The sequence below is a fragment of the Mesoplodon bidens genome, assembly GCF_964165515.1.
Source record: "Mesoplodon bidens genome assembly, chromosome: 1".
NCBI classification, from domain to species: Eukaryota; Metazoa; Chordata; class Mammalia; order Artiodactyla; family Ziphiidae; genus Mesoplodon; species Mesoplodon bidens.
The window spans coordinates 125,429,349-125,456,218 of NC_138176.1; the positions used below are offsets into that span (position 1 = coordinate 125,429,349).

The 26,870-nt window shown below is 37.1% G+C and overlaps 1 protein-coding gene across 2 annotated transcripts in view; it reads left to right on the plus strand.

The window, feature by feature from the left end:
- Positions 1-2,027: 2,027 nt before the first annotated feature.
- Positions 2,028-26,870, plus strand: part of GNRHR (gonadotropin releasing hormone receptor) — a gene marked incomplete at both ends in the record, with an annotated part of 30,574 nt that continues 5,731 nt past the window's right edge. The window contains 2 exons of one of the 2 annotated variants that reach the window (XM_081249517.1): positions 2,028-2,549; positions 15,882-16,101. In XM_081249517.1, the coding sequence (XP_081105643.1) occupies positions 2,028-2,549; positions 15,882-16,101 (742 nt within the window). The remainder of the gene's footprint in view (positions 2,550-15,881; positions 16,102-26,870) is intronic. The other variant, XM_081249518.1, reaches the window with a different exon arrangement.

The window sequence follows — 26,870 nt, forward strand, 5'->3', positions numbered from 1 at the left end:
CTCTGTGTTATACAGGAAGAGGGTTATGTGGAGTAGCAGGTGTTCAACACTGATGAGCTTGGGCTTGTTTTACAAAGACACTGGCAAATGAATCTGTATGATGCAAATGATGTTTTTGGCTTGGAGAAACCTAACCCTGTATCTTCACTAGGAGCAACGGTTCAGTTTTCACTAACTCAGAATTCATGGCAACTCTGTAGAACAGAATTACCACAAATAATGAGTAGCATGAACTGTATATTTATGCTATATTTCTGCTTAAAAATGCATTGTTTCATTTTTCTAGAAAACACATGCCTCTTGATTTCTGACTCATCTATTCCTCCCACTAATTTTTCTAAAGTAGTTTATTTCAGGACCAAAATAATCCATTCGAAAGTATTTCTAGATCCTTCAGAAAGGCACTTAAGAAGCCAGATTTCATGTCCTGCAGTATAATAGTTCATCCAAGTCTAGAAGTAGTGAGAAAAGCCAGTATTTCTGGGCGTGTGGTAACAACCAAAGGGGAACCCAGGTAAGCAACTGGTCTAAGCTGCTCAAGACCCAGGAGCCACCACAGCAGGAACTGAGGAGGCACATAAGGTAAATCCAGTCCTCTTGTCTAATCTTCTGTAGTACCAAATAGGTTCCTTCAGGGCCTGGGTGATGCCATATTCACGTTTTGGCTCCGGACGTGCAGGCTCATCGGCCATGGCTCACGGGCCCAGCCGCTCTGCGGCACGTGGGATCTTCCTGGACCGGGGCATGAACCCATGTCCCCTGCATTCGCAGGCGGACTCTCAACCACTACGCCACCAGGTAAGGCCACCCATATTCACGTTTTAATCACCTGCCAAGGCCAAGATAGTATATATATAGCAGGTATTTAGTAATTATTTATTAAATAAATGAATATAAGACAGAACAAACAAATAAATGAACCAACAAGAATGGACCATATAAATTAAAATAGCCACCTTTATTCTTAACATTATTCCTTCTTTGGCTGTCACAGAAGCAAACTAGTTGACATACGACAAATCAATCTGGTGATTTAATAAATTCCAATCTAAGTCATACCAGTATTAGTAAACAACATCATCAAGCACTCATCATGAAAGTTAAAGCAACAACACAGAGAAAGTTTCTAAGTGACCCTAATGTGAAACAATCAGATTGCATATAAAGGGATATAAACAAATATTCATATTATATATAAACATACATAGATGTGGTTACAGCATTTATACAGTATTCTCTCCAATACCTAGTCACCTTATGCAATATGCACAATAATGGCAGGTACAATATTTAGACAATTATGAAATCAAGGTAATAACAGAAGAAATAGTTAATGATTTTACTCTAACTTAAGCATGGATAATCTGACTGTTAAGACTGATTGGTAAATTTGAATGCAGCCCAATTTATATCAGATCAAATTGATTCTAACTGTTAAGGTATTAATTTGGTGTTTTGTGGAGGATGGTTTTAAATAAATCTATTTATCTAGTGTTTGAATGCTCAGCAGTGTGTGATTGAAAAGAAAACAAATGTTTTTGAGAAATATATTAGTTTCTTAAAACAACAAATTTTAACTGGATCAAGTTCTTTTTTTAGTATTTTTCTTCTTTTTCATTTTGCATCTGTTGACATGTAATAGTTTTTAGAAAATCTCTTCATTAGAGTTATTTGAACCGTATCCTAAGTGAATTTTAAATATAAAATTAAGTTTCAAACGTCCTTCTTCACTTAAGAAAAATGTTGTGGAAACCAGGCCATCTGCTGAGATACTACAGTTACATTTGGCCCTCAGAAAATGTTTGCTCGCTTTAGCACTCTGTTGGATTATAAGCCCACAAAACAAGTTCACCTTGATCTTTCACTTTAAATATAAAGTATCTCAGGGACAAAATTTGACATAAATATAAACCCGTAACGTTTCTCTCCAAAGAAGGCTGAAATAAAACAGGACTTTGAGTGCAATTACAATTAAAACATCAGAAGTGCCAGAAACAGAAGTTTTGAAGCTATATCAGCCGTGAAGGATGGCAAACAGTGCCTCTCCTGAACAGAATCAAAATCACTGCTCAGCAATCAACAGCAGCATCCTGCTGACACAGGGCAACCTCCCCACACTGACCTTATCTGGAAAGATTCGAGTGACAGTTACTTTCTTCCTTTTTCTACTCTCCACAACTTTCAATGCTTCTTTCTTGTTGAAACTTCAGAAGTGGACTCAAAGGAAAGAGAAAGGGAAAAAACTCTCAAGAATGAAAGTGCTTTTAAAACATTTGACCTTAGCCAACCTGTTGGAGACTCTGATTGTCATGCCACTGGATGGAATGTGGAACATTACTGTACAATGGTATGCTGGAGAACTCCTCTGCAAAGTCCTCAGCTATCTGAAGCTTTTCTCCATGTACGCCCCCGCCTTCGTGATGGTGGTGATCAGCCTGGACCGCTCCCTGGCCATCACGAGGCCCCTAGCTGTGAAAAGGAACAACAAGCTCGGACAGCTCATGATTGGCTTGGCCTGGCTCCTCAGTAGCATCTTTGCTGGACCACAGGTAAACCAGTATCATAAACTTTTTAGGACATGGAGATCACAGATTTCCTATATAAATTTGAATGGAGGTCTTGTCAAAGGCAGTATTATCTCTAAGAGCTTGGGCTCTGGAAGTCAGAGTATGGAATTTAATCCTGGCTCTGCTCTGTTACCTTGGGCAAATGTCTTAACCCCTCTGGGTTTCATTCCTTCATTTATAAAATGGAGGTAATGCCTACTTTATGCACCTTTTGTGATGATTAAATGAACAGTGTGTTAAAGTGTCTATCATAATCTCTGGTACCTAGTAAATGCTCCCTGAAAATGTAGCTATTCTCAAATTTGACCTCATCCCCATTCTATTCTTCCATCTACTTTTCCTTTCACTCAGGTTGACATGGTAAATTGAGAGAATCTTTAGGAACAATGAAATTTGCATAGGTAGAAAGTATGTATAACTTGTTTTATTTGGGGCTTCTTGAGTCTTCTGTCACTGCAGCTTAGAGAGAACTATACTTGATTAGTATGTTTTTTCTGCAGTTTGCAGCTATGTGCGATTGAATAAAGAGGAAATGTGGGAAATCTCAGACTTTTGGAAATTTGAACATTTCCCTGAGGTTGACTTGAGCTTTTCTGGAGGTAGGCTAGACTGTAACAGGCTGTTAGCAAAACTATAAGACTGTTGGTTCAGGCAAGGCCCTCTCCTATAGAAAGCAGATATCTCTCCAGACTGTCTTCGTCAGAGGCAACCTGGTTGATTGACCTGCAGAATCTGCCTCTTCAACAGTCAGATCTCTGAAGAAAAGGACACATTCTTGAAAATGGCAAAGATCCTTTAATAACAGATGAACAAGTTGTCTCTATGCTTGTAAATGTACTCTATGGTGAACCCAGGGTACAAGGATGTGTCAAGAAGTAAAGTCAGAGTTTACTGTGATTCTCCAAAAACTTGTCACTACAAATGGAAATTTATCTAGACATTCTAAGCTGGCCAGGTGGCATAAAAAGAAAAAACAAACAAATAAAAACTGTCACACAGGACTCACTAAATAGTGCAAGACATTAAAACCTTCTGGCAATTGTTTGAGCTGGATGGATCATTTTGATGAGGGGCTGCATAATTACTGAGTACTTCTAGGGCATCAGGGATTGTGCTGCAGAAAGGCAGAGAGGGAGAGGTGGTCTAACCTAGCTCTTCCCCTTTCCATCTCTTCCTTGCATCCCAGATTTGACTCACCAGTGTTTTGACCTGGCATCTTCCTAAGCTTCCACTCCATTCCTCCTCTCAGGCCTCTTATATAACAGGAAGCACGGCTCTTTCTTGCCAAGTGTTCACATCAGTGTTTCCTAGCTAGTTCCTCTTGTTAAGTGGCCACATCCTAACAGACGTTTTTGTCAAGGTTGCAGGAAAAGGACTGAAGATAGACTGTTGAGGTAGTTTTCCATCTAGCCTATGGATCAGGTTCACTCCAGTAAGTCTTAGGCCACAGTGAAATTTTGGGGATTCGTTGTTGTTGTTGTTGTTTCTTTTCTCCTTTTCCATCTGTGTGGTATATTTTTAAACAGAATTTTATTTTTATTTTTATTTTTTTAACATTTTTATTGGAGTATAATTGCTTTACAATGGTGTATTAGTTTCTGCTTTATAACAAAGTGAATCAGTTACACATATACATATAACTCCATATCTCCTCCCTCTTGTGTCTCCCTCGCTCCCACCCTCCCTATCCAACCCCTCTAGGTGGTCACAAAGCACCAAGCTGATCTCCCTGTGCTATGCGTCTGCTTCCCACTAGCTATCTATTTTATATTTGGTAGTGTACATATGTCCATATACACTAGAGAAATGGAAATAAAAACAAAAATAAACAAATGGGACCTAATGAAACTTAAAAGCTTTTGCACAGCAAAGGAAACCATAAACAAGACCAAAAGACAACACTCAGAATGGGAGAAAATATTTGCAAATGAAGCAACTGACAAAGGATTAATCTCCAAATTTATGAGCAGCTCATGCAGCTCAATATCAATAAAACAAACAACTCAATCCAAAAAATGGGCAGAAGACCTAAATAGACATTTCTTCAAAGAAGATATACAGATTGCCAACAAACACATGAAAGAATGCTCCCATCACTAATCATTAGAGAAATGCAAATCAAAACTACAATGAGATATCACCTCACACCGGTCAGAATGGCCATGATCAAAAATCTAGAAACAATAAATGCTGGAGAGGGTGTGGAGAAAAGGGATCCCTCTTGCACTGTTCGTGGGAATGTAAATTGATACAGCCACTATGGAGAACAGTATGGAGGTTCCTTAAAAAACTACAAATAGGGGCTTCCCTGGTGGCGCAGTGGTTGGGAGTCCACCTGCCGATGCAGGGGACATGGGTTCATGCCCCGGTCCAGGAAGATCCCACATGCCGCAGAGCGGATGGGCCCGTGAGCCATGGCCGCTGGGCCTGCGCATCCGGAGCCTGTGCTCTGCAACGGGAGAGGCCACAACAGTGAGAGGCCCGCATACCGCAAAAAAAAAAAAAAAAAAAAAAAAAAAGAGTCATGTACCACAATGTCCATTGCAGCTCAATTTACAATATCTAGGACACATAAGCAGAATTTTATTTTTAAAATAAAAGTTATTTATAAGATGATACCTTAATTACACTCCTGCAATATAGCCATTATTTTATTGTATAGTTCTAGTTATCTGTATTTTATTAATAAAATTGACAAGGTGGCTGCGGCAGAATGCTGGGTGTCACAGGGAACATACATAGCTATTCCCTGAAATTTTCCCTTTGCCCTTTTCCATGTGCCTTCACTTTAGCTGTGTGCCTTAAAATCTACAGTCTTGTTCTCCAGGGTAGTAAATAAAATGCAACACTTGGCATTTATTTTATGTTTAAAAAATAGTATTTTATTTATAATAAAATCTGTATATTTGTAACACAAAAATTTTTTTCTTTCCTTCTAGTGCATTTTCTTGCACTAGAAAGCTAGATATCTAAATTCTCCCACCAATTCCTCACTTAACATTTTTTGTATATCAGTGTGTGTTTTATTGAAGAAGAAATGGGAAAAATCAAAATGCTTTCGTTTCCCTGGAAAAAAGTATATTACAATTATTCTCACAGTGACTGCATATACAAGAATTAGTTTAGCAAATATGTCACTTAAAATGAGGTTGCTTAGCAAAGGCTTATGCTCTGAAATTTTCCATTTTACTTCTTTAAAGTAGGAGTGCTGTGTATTGTTCAGTTTTCTTAGAAAAGATAAACACAAGTTAGGTTCCTAACACTGAGCCGGGTACTGATGGAACAAAGAAACAGCCCTCAAAGAAAGTGTCATTCAGTTGTAGAGACAAAACTTACATAAAATGAATATAACTATGTACCAAAAAGTTTTTAAACATACTAGAAGTGTAAGGAGAGAGAGAAACATGAACAAAGTTGAAATGGTGAAGGAAGGTTTTAGGGTAAAAGAAGGATGAACTGAGTTTTTAAAGATGAATGATTTTTGGATGGAAAAAGTAAGCCAAGGATCACATATATTTCTCAGCAAAGGTTGAAAAGTGATTAATTTTCATAGGAGACTTGTTTGGCTGAAGTGAAAGACTGAGAGTTGAGAAATAGCAGGAAATTAGATTTGGTGGTTGCTGTTTTTCCTTTGACGTCATGGCACATTATTTCTTTGTCAGAAAACATTATGATTATGTATTTGTTTGCCATTGCCATTATGGTATTTGCTCTTACAACAGTGAAGACTGTTATGTTCAACTTAATATTCACAGTACACAATGAGATACCCAACAAAAATAGAAATTTTAAATGTTTGGATACTCCCGTTTCTCTCCAGATCAAGTAGACCTTTCACCTTTTACAAAAAAAAAAAAAGAAAGAAAAAAAAAGTTTGGATAAATGAATCAATCATTGGGGGTGGAATGGATGTATATAACAGAAGACACCAATATCCAGGGGGAATTCTGAAAATAATGTGGAAGCCATATAGCCTTCATGAGTCATGTGCAAGGAGTAAAATACTTTTTTGGGTTTTTTTTTTCTTATTTCCAGTTTTACTGAGAAATAATTGCTATACATCACTGTATAAGTTTAAGGGGTACAGCATGATAGTTTGATTTACATATATTGTGAAATGATTACCACAATAGGTTCTGCTAACATCCATCATCTCATATTGATACAGTAAAAAGAAAAGAAAAAAGAAAAGTTTTCTCCTTTTGATGAGAATGCTTAGGATTTACTCTCAACAACTTTTCTATACATCATACATCAGTGTTAACTGTAGCCATCATGTTGTACATTATTAAAATGATGTTTAACAAAAATGTTTTGAGAAAATTACATAAACCAAATAGAGTCGAGAGAGGCAAAGAAGACTTTTCAGGTCATCTGGTGATGAGGTGATTAGGTTGGAGGCTAGGATGGTGTTAGAGGAGGTTGATAGTATTTATGAGGGACGTTTCAACCAAAAAAACAAAGCTTGGCAACAAATTGGATTTAGGGGCGTTAGTAATAGACCAAAGTAAAATAAAGTTCCAATATTTTTAGCCAAGGAGTTTTAAAACCATTGGAATAGACAGGTAGGTTGGGAACAGAAGGGTTTGTTTGTTTGTCTGCCTGTCTATTTGTTTGAAGGGGGAGAGAAGGCAGGCTAGTAGTAAAAGAGCTATTTGGAAAGCATTTGGTAATTTGGGATATTGATGGAGATGGAAGTCTAAACAAAAGTCTAAATAAGTCAATTTGTGATAATAACAAACACAAACCCACAATTTCACTTTCTTTTAAAGGACTCTCCCAGAGACTCTAAATAAAATATTGATGTATTAATTCAATTATTTTCATCTAAGTCTATCACAGCAATAACAGAAAGAAAATGCCAAATATTTATGTCTTGATGTAATGAAAAGAAAATATGAACTTAATTTCGAATTGTTTAGGAATTTCATGTAATAGCCTGAGCTCAAATACATTACTCTACCTGAGAGATTTGTGTGAATATGGGCCACAGAAAATGGTAGTATTCTTCATTTTGTAAAACAAATGACCCATTTTTGATTTCAGCAACACTTTAAATTTATAAAGCACTTTGCTGAAGTTTCCTGAAAAAACGCACAGTCATAATCTTATTTGGTATTTACATTGACTCTGTGAGGTACATAAAAGCTGTGTTATTGTCCCCATTTCACATATAAAAGAACATACAAAGAGAACCTTGGAAAGCAATGTCCTTCAAACTTTTTTGACAGTAACAGAAAGATATACATACTACATAAAGACTTTGTCTCTCTCACACACTTATAACTGAGAAAAGTTTTCATAAAATAAATATTCTACTCTGTTCCACTTCATTCTTTAATGCTGATTGCAGCCAACTGATGGGTACAACCCGCAGTTTGAAAAGCACTGGTTTAAAGGGATTCATTGTTTGCCCAATGCCACTTGGCCTGTTGGACTCCTGTCATTTCACTAAGTCCAGTTTATCTTTTTATTATATCTCTCTGCTCTCTCTCTGAATTAAAGAGGTTTCAACCCTGTGACTAATGTTATGTGTATTTGATGGGGAAGACAAGAGGTAGGGGGTGCTTTTTATTTCCAGACCATGGGATACACAGTGAGTACACCTCAAGCTTCACCACGCTCCACGGAGAAGCCCACTGACAAAGGCGCATCCTGTCGTGGCTAATTTACATTGAAAGGATGACTTTTATGTTCATCTTTTGGTGCATATATTGATATTCTATCACTTGAGTAATTCATACCTAAGTTGAATGAAGAAATAAACTAACGAGGTAGTTGTCACATTGCTAAGAATCTAAGAATTTATGACATTTTGCTAGAGCTCAGAATGACCAAATTGCAAACTGACCACCTTGCTTTTCCACCTTTCTAATAACCTCAGAGTTCTATGATGATTTGGGGATATATTTTCAAAAGTTTTAACATAGTGTGGCCAACATGTCATACTTTTTGCTAGTAATGGAATTTTCTTTTAAAATGGAATTCTGTGTGGAGCTTCAGTAAATGAAACAGATATAAGTGGACTTGCTCTGGTCAAATAGGGATAAAGGAGTCCCAGTGCTCTGCTTGGTCATAGTCTCTGAAGACCTCAGATCCCATTGCAAGTCTGAAAGTCAATGGGATAGTCAAAATAGCATGGATACTGGATTTAAACAAAGCTGGTTTCAGATCTCAATGCTGTCTCTTACCAGCTATCTGAGTAAATTAGTTAACTAAGTTTAAAAGGGTTAACTGTAAAGAATTACAATCCTTTGTAACTTTCAATTGTAACGAGTAAGATATATAAAACCATCCAGTACAAGACTTTACACCTAAACACTCAGTGTTCATTCCTTCCTCTTTTCCTATCTTCATTATTTCCTTCATAACAGGGTTTTTGAAATCAGGAGAAAAAAATAATAGGGAAATATGAGTATGAAAATTAAATAATTATTTAAGAAACAGCAAAGAAAATTGCTTATACAAAGATTACTTTATATTTCTCAAATTATGACATTTATTCTGACTGATAAGTAAATTTGGCCAATATACTCCCTAGTCACCAACCTGTCCTACTCACTCTGAAAGCTCTCTATATGCCAGAGCATAATGATTCAAGTCTTGGAAGTATCATGTCTAAAAGCAGGATAAGAAACGAAGAAAGGGAGGAAGGGTGAGGAAGAAAAGGAAGGGAAAAGAAAGGGAAGGGAAGGGCAGGGGAGAGGAGAGGAGTGGAGGGGAGGCAAGGCAACAAACAGAACCTGAAAGGATATCTGATTTAAAACTGGTTGTGGTTAGGCTAGTAAGTGCATGTTAAGAAGAAAATATTTCCTGAATTAGATGTGTCCATATCTAATTAAAAATAATAAGATTTCCAATGACAGTCACCTAAGACCACAAGAACTCCAGAGCAGCAAATTATTTGCAGATAGAGTTCACATCATTAGTTTATCTGTGTTACTAGGGTGAATTACATGTTGACAGCTTTTTAATTCTATAGGTAACCCAGGCCTTCAGGGAAGACATGGTCATCCCTCAGTGTCCTGGGGAATTGGTTCCTGGATACCCTCCCTCTCCCCCCACCCCACCCCGTGGCTGCAGATAATAAATTTCCCAGATGCTCAAGTCCCTTATATAAAATGGCATATAGTATTTTCATGTAACCTACGCACATCCTCCCGTATACTTTAAATCTAGATTACTTATAATACCTAATACAGTGTAAATGCTAGGTAAATAATTGTAAATACAATGTAAGTGTTATGTAACTAGCTGCTGGAGCTTGGCAAATTCAAGTTTTGCTTTTTGGAACTTTCTGAAATTTTTTTTCCAAATATTTTTCCATCTGCAGTTGGTTGAATCTGCAGATGTAGAACCCACAGATTTGGAGGGTCTGTTGTATATGAGCAATCCTTTATTCTTTGGTGTGAAGACGTGGTCTGAATAAATGTGAAGGCTTGCCTGTTACACACAGAATTTACAGGGCTAGAATGCACTTCTGAACTTGACAAGCAGTTTACATTCAATAAATACTCTTTACATGTGTACAATATGCCCAAAACAGTACTGGAACATAGTAATAGCATGCTAATAACAAAAATAACAATAATGATGATGATTTTGATAAATAACAGTTATTCAGTACATAAATATGTGCCAGGAATTGTGCTAAATGCTTCTGTAGGGGGGTTTAAATATTTATTTATTTATTCATTCATTCATTCATTTATTTACCTGCACCAGGTCTTAGTTGAGGCACGAGGGATCTTCTTTGCCTCCTGCGGGATCTTTAGTTGCAGCGTGCAGAATCTAGTTCGAACATGGGCTCCCTGCATTGGGAGTGCAGAGTCTTAACCACTGGACCACCAGGAAAGTCCCTCTTCTGTATTGTGTTTTTGTTTTGTCTTGTTTTGTTTTTTTCAACAATGCTGCAGGGCTTGAGGGGTCTCAGCTCCCCGAGCATGGATTGAACCCAGGCCACAGCAGTGAAAGCCCAGAATCCTAACCACTAGGCCACCAGGGAACTCCCTTCTGTGTTCATTACTTCATGTCAGCTCCCAATAACTGTATAAATTAGATACAATTATTATCTTTATTTTATTCATGAATAAACTAAGATTATGAATGCTATGTAACATGGCCAAGATTACCATCTATTAAGTGGAGGTGTCAGTACATCCAGTTAGCTCCATACCCAGAGTTTTTAATGACTACAATATATAGCACTATACAATATTGTCTATTTTCTTTCTTCCTGTAGGAGGCTGAAGAAGAAAAAGACAGGAAAATCTTAAGGTGAGACTAGATAGTTAAGTGATATCAGAGGGACCGACTTCCCTGGTGGCGCAGTGATTAAGAATCCGCCTGTCGATGCAGGGCACAAGGTTCGATCCCTGGTCCAGGAAGATGCTACATGTCGCGGAGCAACTAAGCCTATGTGCCACAACTACTGAAGCCTGTGCACCTAGAGCCCATGCTCTGCAACAGGAGAAGCCACCGCAATGAGAAGCCCGCACACCACAACAAAGAGTAGCCCCTGCTCCCCACAGCTAGAGAAAAGCCTGTGTGCAGCAATGAAAACCCAAAGCAGACAATAATAAATAAATTAATTACCTTTAAAAAAACACTCTTACAAATTATAAAAAAAAAGAAGAGAGAGAGAGACATCAGAGGGACTTCCCTGGCAGTCCAGCAGTTAAGACTCTGTGCTCCCAATGCAGGGGGCACAGTTTCAATCCCTGGTCAGGGAACTAAGATCTCGCATGCCCCACCCATGGCACAGCCAAAAAAACACAGACACACAGACACACACACACACACACATATATCATATATATATGATACATATTTATGTTGTGTGCCTCTAAATTTTTATTTTAATAATGATTATAATTTACATAGTGTGTGCCAGGCACTACTCTAAGTGCAAGTATTCACTTGTTAATTGTCATGTCATCTGTCCTAGAGGCAGATACTATTAATATCTCCCTTTTATAGATGAGAGGAACCTGAGCACATCTTCTAATGTTAATCACCTCTGGAAAAGATTAGGTCATGTTGTCACTAGTGTGGGTAAGGTGAAGGTTAAAAATAATATGCTATGAGGAATAGCATCTGCAAGGACTGTAAATATGGAACACAGATTGCTATTGTTGAGGGCAAAATAAAACAAACATTGATGAGAACTGGGGCCAGGCATGAGAGTAAAAAAACATAAAGAAATTTAAAAAATATGATCCAAGGACAAAAGAACCACAGGAAGTAAAGTGGATCCTTATATTAATCATTCAAATGAACATGGCCTTAAAGCTGAAAATAAACGGAACCAAGCCTAAAACAAATTAATTTATGGACAAGTAAGATTCTGAATTTTCATAACACTATACCTCTCCTTTGAAACTTATCACAGTCTATCTTGTATTACAGGTGTCACATACATGCTATATCTCCCCTACCAAAAATTTAATTCCCTAATGGCAGGATATATGTAGGTCATCTTTTACAACAGAGTGTGCCTAGTATAGTTTTTTGACCAAGGAGTTGCTTTAAAAACTAGCATTTGTTACATAAATAAAGATGACAACCAAATTCAAATCATAGTACTATAAAGTCAATTTTATTGAAAGTTTCATCGTTATAACTTAAAAACATGAAATATTAAAGTGAAAATGTGACCCAGTGCAGAGCAGAAAATCAAATTCGGGTCATCTGTTCCAAGGCTGATTGGGGAGGTAGAGAGAAAAAGATTTTGAAGAAATATAGGACTCCCGGATTCTATGCAAAGGAACCCTTCCAAGGATTTCAACTCACAACACCTGTTGAGTCAAATTCAAACTGAACTTTAAATAAGGTCAGTTTGCAAAGAAGTATGGAAAAACTGAAAGGGTCACTTTGTCATGTGGAAAAAGTTGGTCTGGATCTTAAAATAGAATTAGCTGAATGTATGTCTTTTCGACTTTAAGATAGATAATATGATCATTGGCGCCCTCTAGTGGATTGATTTTAAAATTCTTTTTTGCCTTAGACGCTGAAAAGATCTGAAACTGAAAATCAACATTTTAACTACAAATAAAAGAAATAGGTTTATATTTTGTATTATACTTACTTACATTTTATTACATTTGTATATATTTTATTATATTTATATTTTACATTTAGTAAAATTTTTCTACTCTACAAGCAAAGAGGAAAAACAGTATTTTTTTAAGGCATCATCTACTCTCACTCCACCCCTCCCAAAAAGGAAAGAAATTCTGGGCCTATTAAGTTAATTAAATGTAATTTAAATTTACTAATTTAATCAAAACTAATGAAAATGTATACTCTCCCTCATTTGCTTAAAAGAAAAAATCCTGTAACATTTTTACTTGAATTAACTTGCTATCAGTTTTAAAGTGCTTGGCACTCTTTTCATTTTAATGTTTCATGGTAAAATGAAGTTTTTCAGGAGAAAATCTTGGAAATGACGAAGTAAGAAATGTGCTTGACGGATGGGGAAAGGATAAATAAATGTCCACTAGAACTTGTTTTTGAAAACCACTTGCAACGTTTCCTTAATAGTTAACTCAACTTGTTCTTTTTTTAACATAATTTCACACTTAGAGAAAGGTTGCAAGAATCATACAAAGATTTCTAGGATACCTTTCCCTTGGACTCCCCAAATATTAACATTTTACTACATTTGTTTATTTGCCTTATTCTCTCTCTTGTATGCATTTTTTTTCTGGATTGTTTAAAAGTAAGTTCAGACATGACCTCCCTTTCAATACTTCATTGTGTTTTTTCTAGCACATAACCACAGTACTAATTATCAAAATCAGGAAATTATCACTAGTACAGTGCTATTTTTTATCTATATACCTTATCCATATCTCACTCGCTGTCTTAATAATATCCCTTTCAGCAAAAGAAAATCCAAGATTATGCGAGGGATTCAGTTGCCATGTCTTTTTAGTCTCCTTTAAACTGAAACCATTCCTTGGTCTTCCTTTGAATTTCATGATGCTGACATTTTTGAAGAGTGCAGGCCAATTATTTTGTAGACTGCCCCTCAATTTGAGTTTGTCTGATGTTTGCTCGTGGGTAGATTCAGGTTATGCACTTGTCGACTGAAAAAAAATGTACAACCTAAAAGTTGAGAATTATGTTTTATTCAGTAGATTTTCTGAGGACGTAAGCCCAGAAGACAGCCTCTCAGATAACTTGGAGGGACTGTTCCAAGAAGCAAGGGAGGAGCCAGTATGTATAGGTTTTTTTGCAACAAAAACCAGGTAGATTATTGTTAATTAAAGAACATCAAAAGATTATTGTTAATTAAAGAAAAATGATACATCTCAAGTTAATGAATTTAGCACTTTTCTAAGTATGGGAAGGTGCAAGAGTCCAGACTTATTGAAATAATCCCTTTGAAATGCACCTTAACTATCTAGAGCCAGTATCCTGCCTTTTTCTATCCTGAATGCCCTCAGTGTGCACAGTCAGGGGTGGCTGCAGGGGCTATGGCTTGATGGCCACAACATCCTTTATTTACTGGTATGGTAGGTGACATTCTTAATCCACACACTTTTAGCAAAAAATACCTAAGAGGTGACACTTTCTTCGCAGCACATTATAGAAGGAAGCAGAAGCTGTCGATTGGTCCCATTATTGGCAATGTTAATTATTTGGTTATTTCTCGACTAGTAAAGTTATTATTTTATAATAACGTTATAATGACATGTGTCCTGCAGGTAGATACTTTGAGATGATATAAATAAACTACTCTCCTCAAACTTACACCTATATTTTTACCATCCATTGGTGATTCTTGCCTGAATCAATTATTATTATAGTGATTACAAAATGGTAATCACTACTCCCACTATACCTTTGACATTTATTAATTGACTTTCTACAGTAAAGAGCTTTTTCCTCTCCCCATTTATTTGTCGTTGTTGGTTTGTAATTTATATCAGCATGGAGTCATGGTTTCTTTCTTTATTAGATAGTTTATCATTCTTTTCTATCAGTGTTTGTTTGTTTTCATGCTAAACTATCCCAGATTTGGCCAACTGAAGCTCTTTCAACCTGGTGCCTGAACATTTTTCACATGCTCCATCATTCTCTGGGCATTTCCTGACTTTTGAGCACAACAGCTGTTCCAAGGACATATTGTACTTTGCTTTCCCCAGCATTGAGCTCACCAATTTCTCCACTTAGGTCTGGTTCCTTTTGGTAGAGAATGATACTTAGAAAACAAGATCTGGGTGCTGGAGTGCTGGGTGTACTCATTGCTACTCGGATGTCATGATTCCTAGGCTCTCTGCACAGGCAGAGCTGGAATAAATGTATTTATGTGTACACACGCGCACACACACACACACACGCATAAATTACCCTTACTCTTTTTTTACAATTGTACAGCACCTCATTGTGTGGCCAACCGTAGTTTATTCAGTTACTATTCAATGAATTGTTATTTAGATTATTTTCAATGTTTTTCAATTATAAGCAATGTATCAATGGATAATCTTGTGCATATGTATTTTCATATAATGGAAGTAGGGGTGTATCTTTGGGGTAAATTCCTGAATGTCAGACTGCTAAGTCAAAGGTAAATGCATATATAGTTATGCTAGTTATTGCCAAATTCCCCTCCGTAATGGTTGTACCAATTTGCATGTCCATTAGCAATGTATGAGTCCCTGTTTCCCTACAGCCTTGCCATGAAAGTGTGCTATTTTTTTTAATTTTGCCAATCTTGATAGTAGAAGATGGCATATCATTGTAGCCTTAATTGGTTGGCACTGCTCTAATAAGTGAGGTTGAACGTCTTTTCATATGATTAAGGGCCACTGTTATATCTTTTCTGTGAACTGTCTGTTCATGTTTTATGACCATTTTAATGAGATTTTGTGTCTCAAAAATAAAATTTAAATTTGTATTTTGAGGGCATATTCTAAATACCAGACACAGTTTTATGTGCTGAGGATATAACAATAAAATCACTTGCAAAATCACTTGCAAACAGTTTACTCAGCATAATAGGATCTGAAATTGAAATACAAACAAGGTTTAAATCTTTGGTTGATGACTGTGCTGAAAGGTTGAAATAATTGCAAAAGAAATCCAAAATCCTACAGATCCATTCACATTACCCAAACATATTTTAAGTAAAAATCCACTTATAACTTTTTATAGAAATGCCAAAAGAATATCAAGATGCTTAGCAGTTGCTTTGGGCAACAACATGTTAGAAGGCTAGCAGAATACAGAAGAGAAAACTTTCAAGAAAACTTGCAAATACTGTTTGAAAATAAGCAACATCACTTTTTTTTAAATTTTCTCATACAGTTATACATCTTCAGGATGATCCATTTAGCAGATGACTCTGGACAGACAGAAGGTTTCTCTCAATGTGTAACACACTGCAGTTTTCCACAATGGTGGCATCAAGCCTTTTATAACTTTTTCACCTTCACCTGCCTCTTCATCATCCCTCTTCTCATCATGTTGATCTGCAATGCAAAAATCATCTTCACCCTGACAAGCGTCCTTCATCAGGATCCCCACAGTATGTATTCCTTAGATTTGGTGTTAATTGGGGGTAGACAGCTTCTAACAGCAATACTCAAAGCACAGAAGCAGAGTGGCACTTACGATGCGCTAGATACTGTTCTAAGCAGTTTACGTATATTAATTCACTCTTTTAATATTCAGAATCAACCCATGAGGCAATACTTTTATTATCCCCAATTTAGAGATGAGGTAATTTAATACTCCCAATATTATAAATTCACAGCATGAAATTAAAAATGAAAGGACAGTTACTCCAATAACCCAATAGAAGCATTGGCAACTTGTTCCTGCTGGTCCATCACAAAGCTCTATCAAACACCTAATGTCTAGAATGTAGCAAAGTACAACTCATTAAATGGTAGCCAATAGACTTGTTAAAGTTAAGCTTTTCTGTATCACATTCAAATCTCCTGTACCCACAAAATGTATCCACACACTATGCACATTTGTGTGTTGAGTATGCGAACTTGAACGTGTAATTGACTATTTCATCTTTAACGTCACAGATGCAGTTGTGCCTTTTTGCTTTAAGAATCTGGTGCATTCTCAAATACTAAAATTTATGAATTTTTAAAATTTTATATTGTAGTATAGTTGATTAACAATGCTGTGTTAGTTTCAGATGTACAGCAAAATGATTCAGTTATACATATACATGTATCTATTCTTTTTCAAATTCTTTTCCCATTTAGGTTATTACAGAGTATTGAGCACAGTTCCCTGTGCTATATAGAAGGTCCTTGTTGGTTATCTTTTTTTTTTTTTTAATGGGGTATAGTTGCTTTACAATGTTGTGTTAATTTCTGCTGTACAGTGAAGTGAATCACTGATATGTATACATATATCCTCTCTTTTTTGGATTTCCTTCCCATTTAGGATACCACAGAGCATTGAGTGGAGTTCCCTGTGTTACACAGCAGGTTCTCACTAGTTATCTATTTTATACATATTAGTGTATATATGTCAATCCCAGTCTCCCAATTCATTCATCTCCCCATACATTTCTTCTGTACAGCTGGGTCTCTATTTCTGCTTTGCAAATAGGTTCATCTGCACCATCTTTCTAGATTCCACATATATGCATTAATATACAATATTTGTTTTTCTTTTCCTGACTTACTTCACTCTGTATGACAGTCTCTAGGTCCATCCACATCTCTGCAAATGACCCAATTTCATTCCTTTTTATGGCTGAGTAATATTCCATTGTGTATATATATATATATATATATATATATATATATATATATATATACTACATCTTCTTTATCCATTCATCTATCAATGGACATTTAGGTTGCTTTCATGTCCTGGCTATTATAAATAGTGCTGCAATAAACATTGGGGTGCTTGTGTCTTTTTAAATTATGGCTTTCTCAGGGTATATGCCCAGTAGTGGGATTGCTGGGTTGCATGGTAGTTCTATTTTTAATTTTTAAGGAACCTCCACTGTTCTCCATAGTGGCTCTATCAATTTACATTCCCACCAATAGTGCAAGGGGGGTCCCTTTTCTCCACACCCTCTCCAACACTTATTGTTTGTAGATTTTTTTGATGATGGCAATTCTGACCAATGTGAGGTGATACCTCATTGTAGTTTTGATTAGCATTTCTCTAATAATTAGTGATATTGAGCATCTTTTTCATGTACCTCTTGGTCATCTGTATGTCTTCTTTAGAGAAGTGTCTGTTTGGGTCTTCCTCTTATTTTTGGATTGGGTTGTGTTTTTTTTTGATATTGAGCTCATGCATGAGCTGTTTGTATATTTTGGAGATTAATCCCTTGTCAGTTGCTTCATTTGCAAATATTTTTTCCCATTCTGAGGGTTGTCTTTTGGTCTTGTCTATGGTTTCCTTTGCTGGGCAAAAGCTTTTAAGTTTCATTAGGTCCCATTTGTATATTTGTGTTTTTATTTTCATTACTCTAGGAGGTGAGCCAAAAAAGATCTTGCTGTAATTTATGTCAAAGAGTGTTCTTCCTAATTTTCCTCTAAGAGTTTTATATTGTTCAGTCACATTTAGGTCTTTAATCCATTTGAGTTTATTTTTGTGTATGGTGTTAGGGAATATCTATTTTAAATATAGCAGTGTGTACATGTCAATCCCAAACTCCCAATCTATCCCTTCCCCTTCCACTATGATAACCATAAGGTTGTTCTCTAAGTTTGTGAGTCTGTTTCTGTTTTGTAAATAACTTCAATTGTTTCAGGTTTTTTTAGAATCCACATATAAGCGATATCATATGATATTTGTCTTTCTCTGTCTGACTTACTTCACTTAGTATGATCATCTCCACGTCCATCCATGTTGCTGCAAATGGCATTATTTTATTTTTTTAATGGCTAATATTCCATTGTACATATGTACCACATCTTTATCCATTCATCTGTTGATGGACATTTAGGTAGCTTCCATGTCTTGGCTATTGTAAACAGCGCAGCAATGAATATCAGGGTGCATGTATCCTTTTGAACCATGTTTTTCTCTGGATATATGCCCAGGAATGGGATTGCTGGATCATATGGTAGCTATATTTTTAGTTTCTTAAGGAACCTCCATACTGTTCTCCATAGTGGCTATACCAATTTACATTCCCACTAACAGTGTAGGAGGGTTCCCTTTTCTCTACACCCTCTCCAGCATTTATTATTTGTAGACTGTTTGATGATGGCCATTCTGACTGCTGTGAGGTGATATCTCATTGTAGTTCTGATTTGCAGTTCTCTAATAATTAGCCATGTTGAGCATCTTTTCATGTGCCTCATGGCCATCTGTATGTCTTCTTTGGAGAAATGTTTATTTACATATTCTGACAATTTTTTGAGGGGTCATTTGGTTTTTTGATGTTGAGCCACATGAGCTGCTTGTAAATTTTAGAGATTAATCCCTTGTCGGTTGCATCATTTGCAAATATTTTCTCTCATTCTGAGGGGTGTCTTTTCGTTTTGTTTATGGTTTCCTTTGCTATGCAAAGGCTTTTGAGTTATTTAGGTCCCATTTGGTTATTTTGTTTTTATTTACATTACTCTAGGAGATGGACAGAAAAAGATATTGCTGTGATTTATGTAAAAGAGTGTTCTGCCTATGTTTTCCTCTAGGAGTTTTATAGTATCTGGTCTTACATTTAGGTATGTAATCCATTTTTAGTTTATTTTTGTGTATAGTGTTAGAGAATGTTCTGAGTTCATTCTTTTACATGTGGCTCTCCAATTTTCCCAGCACCACTTATTGAAGAGACTAACTTTTCTCCACTGTATACTCTTGCCTCCTTTGTCATAGATTAACTGACCAAAGGTGTGTGGGTTTATTTTTGGCCTTTCTATCCTGTTCCATTGATCTATATGTCTGTTTTTGTTTCCGTACCAGGTTTTGATTACTGAACCTTTGTAGTATAGTCTGTAGTCAGGGAGCCTGATTCCTCCAGCTCTGTTTTTCTTTCTCAAGATTGCTTTGGTTATTCAGGGTATTTTTGTTTTCCATACAAATTAAAATTTTTTTTGTTCTAGTTCTGTGAAAAATGCCATTGGTAAATTGATAGGGATTGCACTGAATCTGTAGATTGCCTTGGGTGGTATAGTCATTTTGACAATACTGATTCTTCCAGTCCAAGAACAAAGTATATCTGTCCATCTATTTGTGTCATCTTTGATTCGTTTCAGCAGCATCTACTAGCTTTCAGAGTACAGTTTTTTTTGCCTCTTTAGGTAGGTTTATTCCTAGGTATTTTATTCTTTTTTATGCTATGGTAAATGGGAATGTTTATTTAATTTCTTTCTGAAATTTCATTGTTTGTTGATAGAAATGCAACAGATTTCCGTGTATTAATTTTTTTAACATCTTTATTAGAGTATAATTGCTTTACATTGGTGTGTTTCTGCTGTATAACAAAGTGAATCAGTTATACATATACACGTCTCCCCATATTTCCTCCCTCTTGCGTCTCCCTCCCACCCTCCCAATCCCATCACTCTAGGTGGTCAAAAAGCACCGAGCAGATATCCCTGTGCTATGCAGCTGATTCCCACTAGCTAACTATTTTACATTTGGTAGCATGTATATGTCCATGCCACTCTCTCACTTCATCCCAGCTTACCCTTCCCACACCCCATGTCCTCAAGTCCATTCTCTACATCTTCATCTTTATTCCTGTCCTACCCTTAGGTTCATCAGGATCATTTTTTTCTTAGATTCCATATATATGTGTTAGCATACGGTATTTGTTTTTCTCTTTCTGACTTACTTCACTCTGTATGACAGACTCTAGGTCCATCCACCTCACTACAAAAACCTTTATTTTGTTTCTCCTTATGGCTGAGTAATATTCCATTGTATATATGTGCCACATCTTCTTTATCCATTCATCTGTTGATGGACACTGAGGTTGTATCCATATCCTGGCTATTGTAAATAGAGCTGCAATGAACATTGGGGTACATGACTCTTTTTGAATTACATTTTTCTCAGGGTATATGCCCAGTAGTGGGATTGCTGGGGCACATGGTAATTCTATTTTTAGTTTTTTAAGGAACCTCCATAGTGTTCTACATAGTGGCTGTATCAATTTACATTCTGAACAACAATGCAAGAGGTTTCCCTTTTCTCCACACCCTCTCCAGCATTTATTGTTTGTAGATTTTTTGATGATGGCCATTCTGACTGCTGTGAGGTGATACCTCATTGTAGTTTTGATTTACATTTCTCTAATGATTGGTGATGTTGAGCATCCTTTCATGTGTTTGTTGGCAATACATATATCTTCTTTGAAGAAATGTCTATTTAGGTCTTCTGCCCATTTTTGGATTGGGTTGTTTGTTTCATTGATATAGAGCTGCTTGAGCTGCTTGTAAATTTTGGAGATTAATCCTTTGTCAGTTGCTTCATTTGTAAATATTTTCTCCAATTCTGAGGGTTGTCTTTTCGTATTGTTTATGGTTTCCTTTGCTGGGCAAAAGCTTTTAAGTTTCATTAGGTCCCATTAGTTTATTTTTGTTTTTATTTCCATTACTCTAGGAGGTGGATCCAAAAAGATCTTGCTGTGATTTATGTCAAACAGTGTTCTTCCTATGTTTTCCTCTAAGAGTTTTACAGTGTCAGGTCTTACATTTAGGTCTCTAATCCATTTTGAGTTTATTTTTGTGTATGGTGTTAAGGAGTGTTCTAATGTTATTCTTTTACATATAGCTGTCCAGTTCTCCCAGCATCACTTATCGAAGAGACTGTCTTTTCTCCATTGTATATCCTTGCCTCCTTTGTCATACATTAGGTGACCATAGGTGTGTGGGTTTATCTCTGGGCTTTCTAACCTTTTCCATTGATCTATATTTCTGTTTTTGTGCCAATACCATATTGTCTTGATTACTGTAGCTTTGTAGTAAAGTCTGCAGTCAGGGAGTCTGATTCCTCCACCTCCACTTTTTTCCCTCAAGACTGCTTTGGCTATTCGGGGTCTTTTGTGTCTCCATACAAATTGTGAAATTTTTTGTTCTCGTTCTGTGAAAAATGCCATTGGTAGTTTCATAGGGATGGCATTGAATCTGTAGATTGCTTTGGATGGTATAGTCAGTTTCACAATATTGATTCTTCTAATCCAAGAACATGGTATATCTCTCCATCTGTTTGTATCATCTGTAATTTCTTTCATCAGTATCTTATAGTTTTCTGCATAAAGGACTTCTGTCTCCTTAGGTAGGCTTATTCCTAGGTATTTTATTATTTTTGTTGCAATGGTAAAGAGAAGTGTTTCCTTAATTTCTCTCAGATTTTTCATCATTAAAGTATAGGAATGCAAGATACTTCTATGCATTAAATTTGTATCCTGCTACTTTACCAAGTTCATTGATTAGCTCTAGTAGTTTTCTGGTAGCATCTTTAGGATTCTTTATGTAAAGTATCATGTCATCTGCAAACAGTTACACCTTTACTTCTTCTTTTCCAATTTGGATTACTTCTATTTCTTTTTCTTCTCTAATTGCTGTGGCTAAAACTTCCAAAACTATGTTGAATAAAGTGGTGAGAGTGGACCACCTTGTTTTGTTCCTGATCTTAGAGGAAATGGTTTCAGTTTTTCACCATTGAGAAGGATGTTGGCTGTGGGTTTTTCATATATGGCCTTTATTATGTTGAGGTAAGTACCCTCGATGCCTACTTTCTGGAGGGCTTTTATCATAAATGGGTGTTGAATTTTGTTGAAAGCTTTTTCTGCATCTACTGAGATGATCATATGGTTTTCCTCCTTCAATTTGTTAATATGGTGTATCACATTGATTGATTTGCATATATTGAAGAATCCTTGCATTCCTGGGATAAACCCCACTTGATCATGGTGTATGATCCTTATAATGTGCTGTTGGATTCTGTTTGCTAGTATTTTGTTAAGGATCTTTGCTTTATGTTCATCAGGGATATTGGCCTGTAGTTTTCTTTCTTTGTGACATCTTCGTCTGGTTTTGGTATCAGGGTGATGGTGGCCTTGTAGAATGAGTTTGGGAGTGTTCCTCCGTCTGCTATATTTTGGAAGAGTTTGAGAAGGATAGGTGTTAGCTCTTCTCTAAATGTTTATAGAATTCTCCTGTGAAGCCATCTGGTCCTGGGCTTTTGTTTGGTAGATTTTTAATCACAGTCTCAATTTCCAGGCTTGTGATTGGTCTGTTTATATTTTCTATTTCTTCCTGTAGCAGTCTCAGAAGGTTTTGCTTTTCTACTCATTTGTCCATTTCTTCCAGGTTGTCCATTTTATTGGCATATAGTTGCTTGTAGGAATCTCTCATGATCCTTTGTATTTCTGTAGTTTCAGTTGTTACTTCTCCTTTTTCATTTCTAATTCTATTGATTTGAGTCTTCTCCATTTTTTTCTTGATCAGTCTGGCTAATGGTTTATCAATTTTGTTTATCTTCTCAAAGAACCAGCTTTTAGTTTTACTGATCTTTGCTGCTGTTTCCTTCATTTCTTTTTCATTTATTTCTGATCTGATCTTTATGATTTCCTTCCTTCTGCTAACTTTGGGGTTTTTTTGTTCTTTGTTCTCTAATTGCTTTAGGTGTAAGCTTAGGTTGTTTATTTGAGATGTTTCCTGTTTCTTGAGGTAGGATTGTATTTCTATAAACGTTCCTCTTAGAACTGCTTTTGCTGCATCCCAGAGGTATTGGATCATCATGTTTTCATTGTCATTTGTCTGTAGGTATTTTTTGATTTCCTCTTTGATTTGTTCAGTGATCTCTTGGTTATTTAGTAATGTATTATTTAGCCTCCATGTGTTTGTATTTTTTACAGATTTCTTCCTGTAATTGATATCTAGTCTCATAGTGTTGTGTTTGGAAAAGATACTTGATACAATTTCAGTTTTCTTAAACTTACCAAGGCTTTATGACCCAAGATATGATCTATCCTGGAGAATGTTCCATGAGCACTTGAGAAGAAAGTGTATTCTGTTGTTTTTGGATGGAATGTCCTATAAATATCTATTAAGTCCATCTTGTTTAATGTATCATTTAAAGCTTTTGCTTCCTTATTTATTTTCATTTTGGATGATCTGTCCATTCATGAAAGTGGGGTGTAAATGTCCCCTACTATGATTGTGATACTGTTGATTTCCCCTTTTATGGCTGTTAGCATTTGGCTTATGTATTGAGGTGCTCCTATGTTGGGTGCATAAATATTTGCAATTGTTATATCTTCTTCTTGGATTGATCCCTTGATCATTATGTAGTATCTTTCTTTGTCTCTTGTAATAGTCTTTATTTTCAAGTCTATTTTGTGGATATGAGAATTGCTACTCCCGCTTTCTTTTGAATTCCATTTGCATGGAATACCTTATTCCATCCCCTCACTTTCAGTCTGTGTGTGTCCCTAGGTCTGAAGTTGGTCTCTTGTAGTCAGCATATATATGGGTCTTGTTTTTGTATACATTCAGGTAGCCTTTATCTTTTGGTTGGAGCATTTCATCCGTTTATGTGTAAGGTAGTTATCGATATGTATGTTCCTATTGCCATTTTCTTAACTGTTTTGTGTTTGTTATTGTAGGTCTTTTCCTTCTCTTGTGTTTCCTGCCTAGAGAAGTTCCTTTAGCATTTGTGGTAAAGCTGGTTTGGTGGTGCTGTATTCTCTTAGATTTTGCTTCTCTATAAAGGTTTTAATTTCTCCTTTGAAACTGAATGATATCCTTGCTAGGGAGAGTAATCTTGGTTTTAGGTTTTTCCCTTTCATCACTTTAAATATGTTCTGCCACTCCCTTCTGGCTTGCAGAGTTTCTGCTGAAAAATCAGCTGTTAACCTTATGGGGATTCCCTTGTATGTTATTATTTTTTTCCTCGCTGCTTTTCATATTTTTTCTTTGTATTTAATTTTTGATAGTCTGATTAATATGTGTCTTGCGTGTTTCTCCTTGGATTTATCCTGTATGGGACTCTCTGTGCTTCCTGGACTTGATTGACTATTTCCTTTCCCATATTAGGGAACTTTTCAACTATAATCTCTTCCAATATTTTCTCAGTCCTTTTCTCTTTCTCCTCTTCAAATGCGACCCTTATAATTCAAATGTTGGTGCATTTAATGTAGTCCCAGAGGGCTCTGAGACTGTCCTCAATTCTTTTTGTTCTTTTTTCTTTATTCTGCTCTGCAGTAGTTATTTCCACTACTTTATCTTCCAGGTCACTTATCCATTCTTCTGCCTCAGTTATTCTGCTATTGATTCCTTCTAGAAAATTTTTAATTTCATCTATTGTGTTTTTCATCATTGTTTGTTTGCTCTTTAGTTCTTCTAGGTCCTTGTTAAACATTTCTTGTATCTTTTCCATTCTATTTTCAAGATTTTGGATAATCTGTACTATCATTACTCTGAAATCTTTTTCAGGTAGACTGCCTATTTCCTCCTCGTTTATTTGGTCTGGTGGGTTTTTACCTTTGTACTTCACCTGCTGCATATTTCTGTCTTCTCATTTTGCTTACGTTACTGTGTTTGGGGTCTCCTTTTCACAGGCTGCAGGTTCGTAGTTCCTGTTGCTTTTGGTGTCTCCCCCAAGTGGCTAAGGTTGGTTCAGTGGGTTGTGTAGGCTTCCTGGTGGAGGGGACTCATGCCTGTGTTCTGGTGGGTGAGGCTGGATTTTGTCTTTCTGGTGGGCAGAACCACATCCTGTGGTGTGTTTTGTGGTGTCTGTGACCTTAGTAAGATTTTAGGCAGCCTCTCTGCTAATGGGTGGGGTTGTGTTCCTTTCTTGCTAGTTGTTTGGCATGGGGTGTCCAGCACTGTAGCCTGCTGGTTGTTGAGTGGAGCTGGGTCCTAGCATTGAGAAGAGGTCTCTGGCAGAGCTTTCACCATTTGATATTACATGGAGCCAAGAATTCTCTGGAGGACCCATGTCCTGAACTCAGCTCTCCCACCTCAGAGGCACAGGCCTGATACCTGGCCAGAGCACCAAGACCCTGTCAGCCACATGCCTCAGAAGAAATGGGAGAAAAGGAAGGAAGGAACGAAGGAACGAAGGAATGAAGGAACGAAGGAGGGAGGAAAACTAAATAAAATAAAATAAAATAAAATATTTAAAATTTAAAAAAATCATTAAAAATTTAAAAAGAGAGAGAAAGAAAGAAGAGAGCAACTAAACCAAAAAACAAATCCACCAATGATTACAAGCACTAAAAACTATCCAAAAAATAATAATAATAATGGACAGACAGAACTGTAGGACAAATGGTAAAAGCAAAGCTATACAGACAAAATCATAAAGAAGCATACACAAATACACCCACAAAAAGAGAAAAAGGAAGATATATATATATTAAAAATGGAAGAGAGCAACTAAATCAATAAACAAATCTATCAATGATGATAAACTCTAAATACTAAACTAAGATAAACATAAGACCAGAAACAAATTAGATGCAGAACGCAAACCCCAAGTCTACAGTTTCTCCCGAAGTCCACCGTCTCAATTTTGGGATGATTCGTTCTCTATTCAGGTATTCCAGAGATGCAGGGTACATCAAGTTGATTGCGGAGTTTTAATTTGCTGCTCCTGTGGCTGCTGGGAGAGATTTCCCTTTCTCTTCTTTGTTCACACAGCTCCTGGGGTTCAGCTTTGGATTTGGCCCTGCCTCTGCGTATAGGTTGCCTGAGGGCATTTGTTCTTTGCTCAGACAGGAGGGGGTTAGAGAAGCAGCCGATTAGGGGACTCTGGCTCACTCAGGCCGGGGGGAGGGAGGGGTACAGAATGCGGGGCGAGCCTGCAGCGGCAGAGGCCAGCGGGATGTTGCACCAGCCTGAGGTGCGCCATGCGTTCTCCTGGGGAAGTTGTCCCTGGATAATGGGAACCTGGCAGTTGGCGGGCTGCACAGTCTCCTGGGAGGGGAGGTGTGCATAGTGACCTGTGCTTGCACACAGGCTTCTTGGTGGCTGCAGCAGCAGCCTTAGCGTTTCATGCCCGTCTCTGGTATCTGTGCCTATAGCCGTGGCTTGTGCCCGTCTCTGGAGCTCGTTTAGGTGGTGCTCGGAATCCCGTCTCCTCACACACCCAGAAACAATTGTCTCTTGCCTCTTAGGCAGCTCCAGACTTTTCCCCAGACTCCATCCCAGCTAGCTGTGGTGCACTAGTCCCCTTCAGGATGTGTTCACGCAGCCAACCCCAGTCCTCTCCCTGGGATCTGACCTCGGAAGCCAGAGCCTCAGCTTCCAGGCCCCACCCGCCCTGGCAGGTGAGCAGACAAGCCTCTCAGGCTGGTGAGTGCTGGTAGCACTGATCCTCTGTGCAGGAATCTCTCCACTTTGCCCT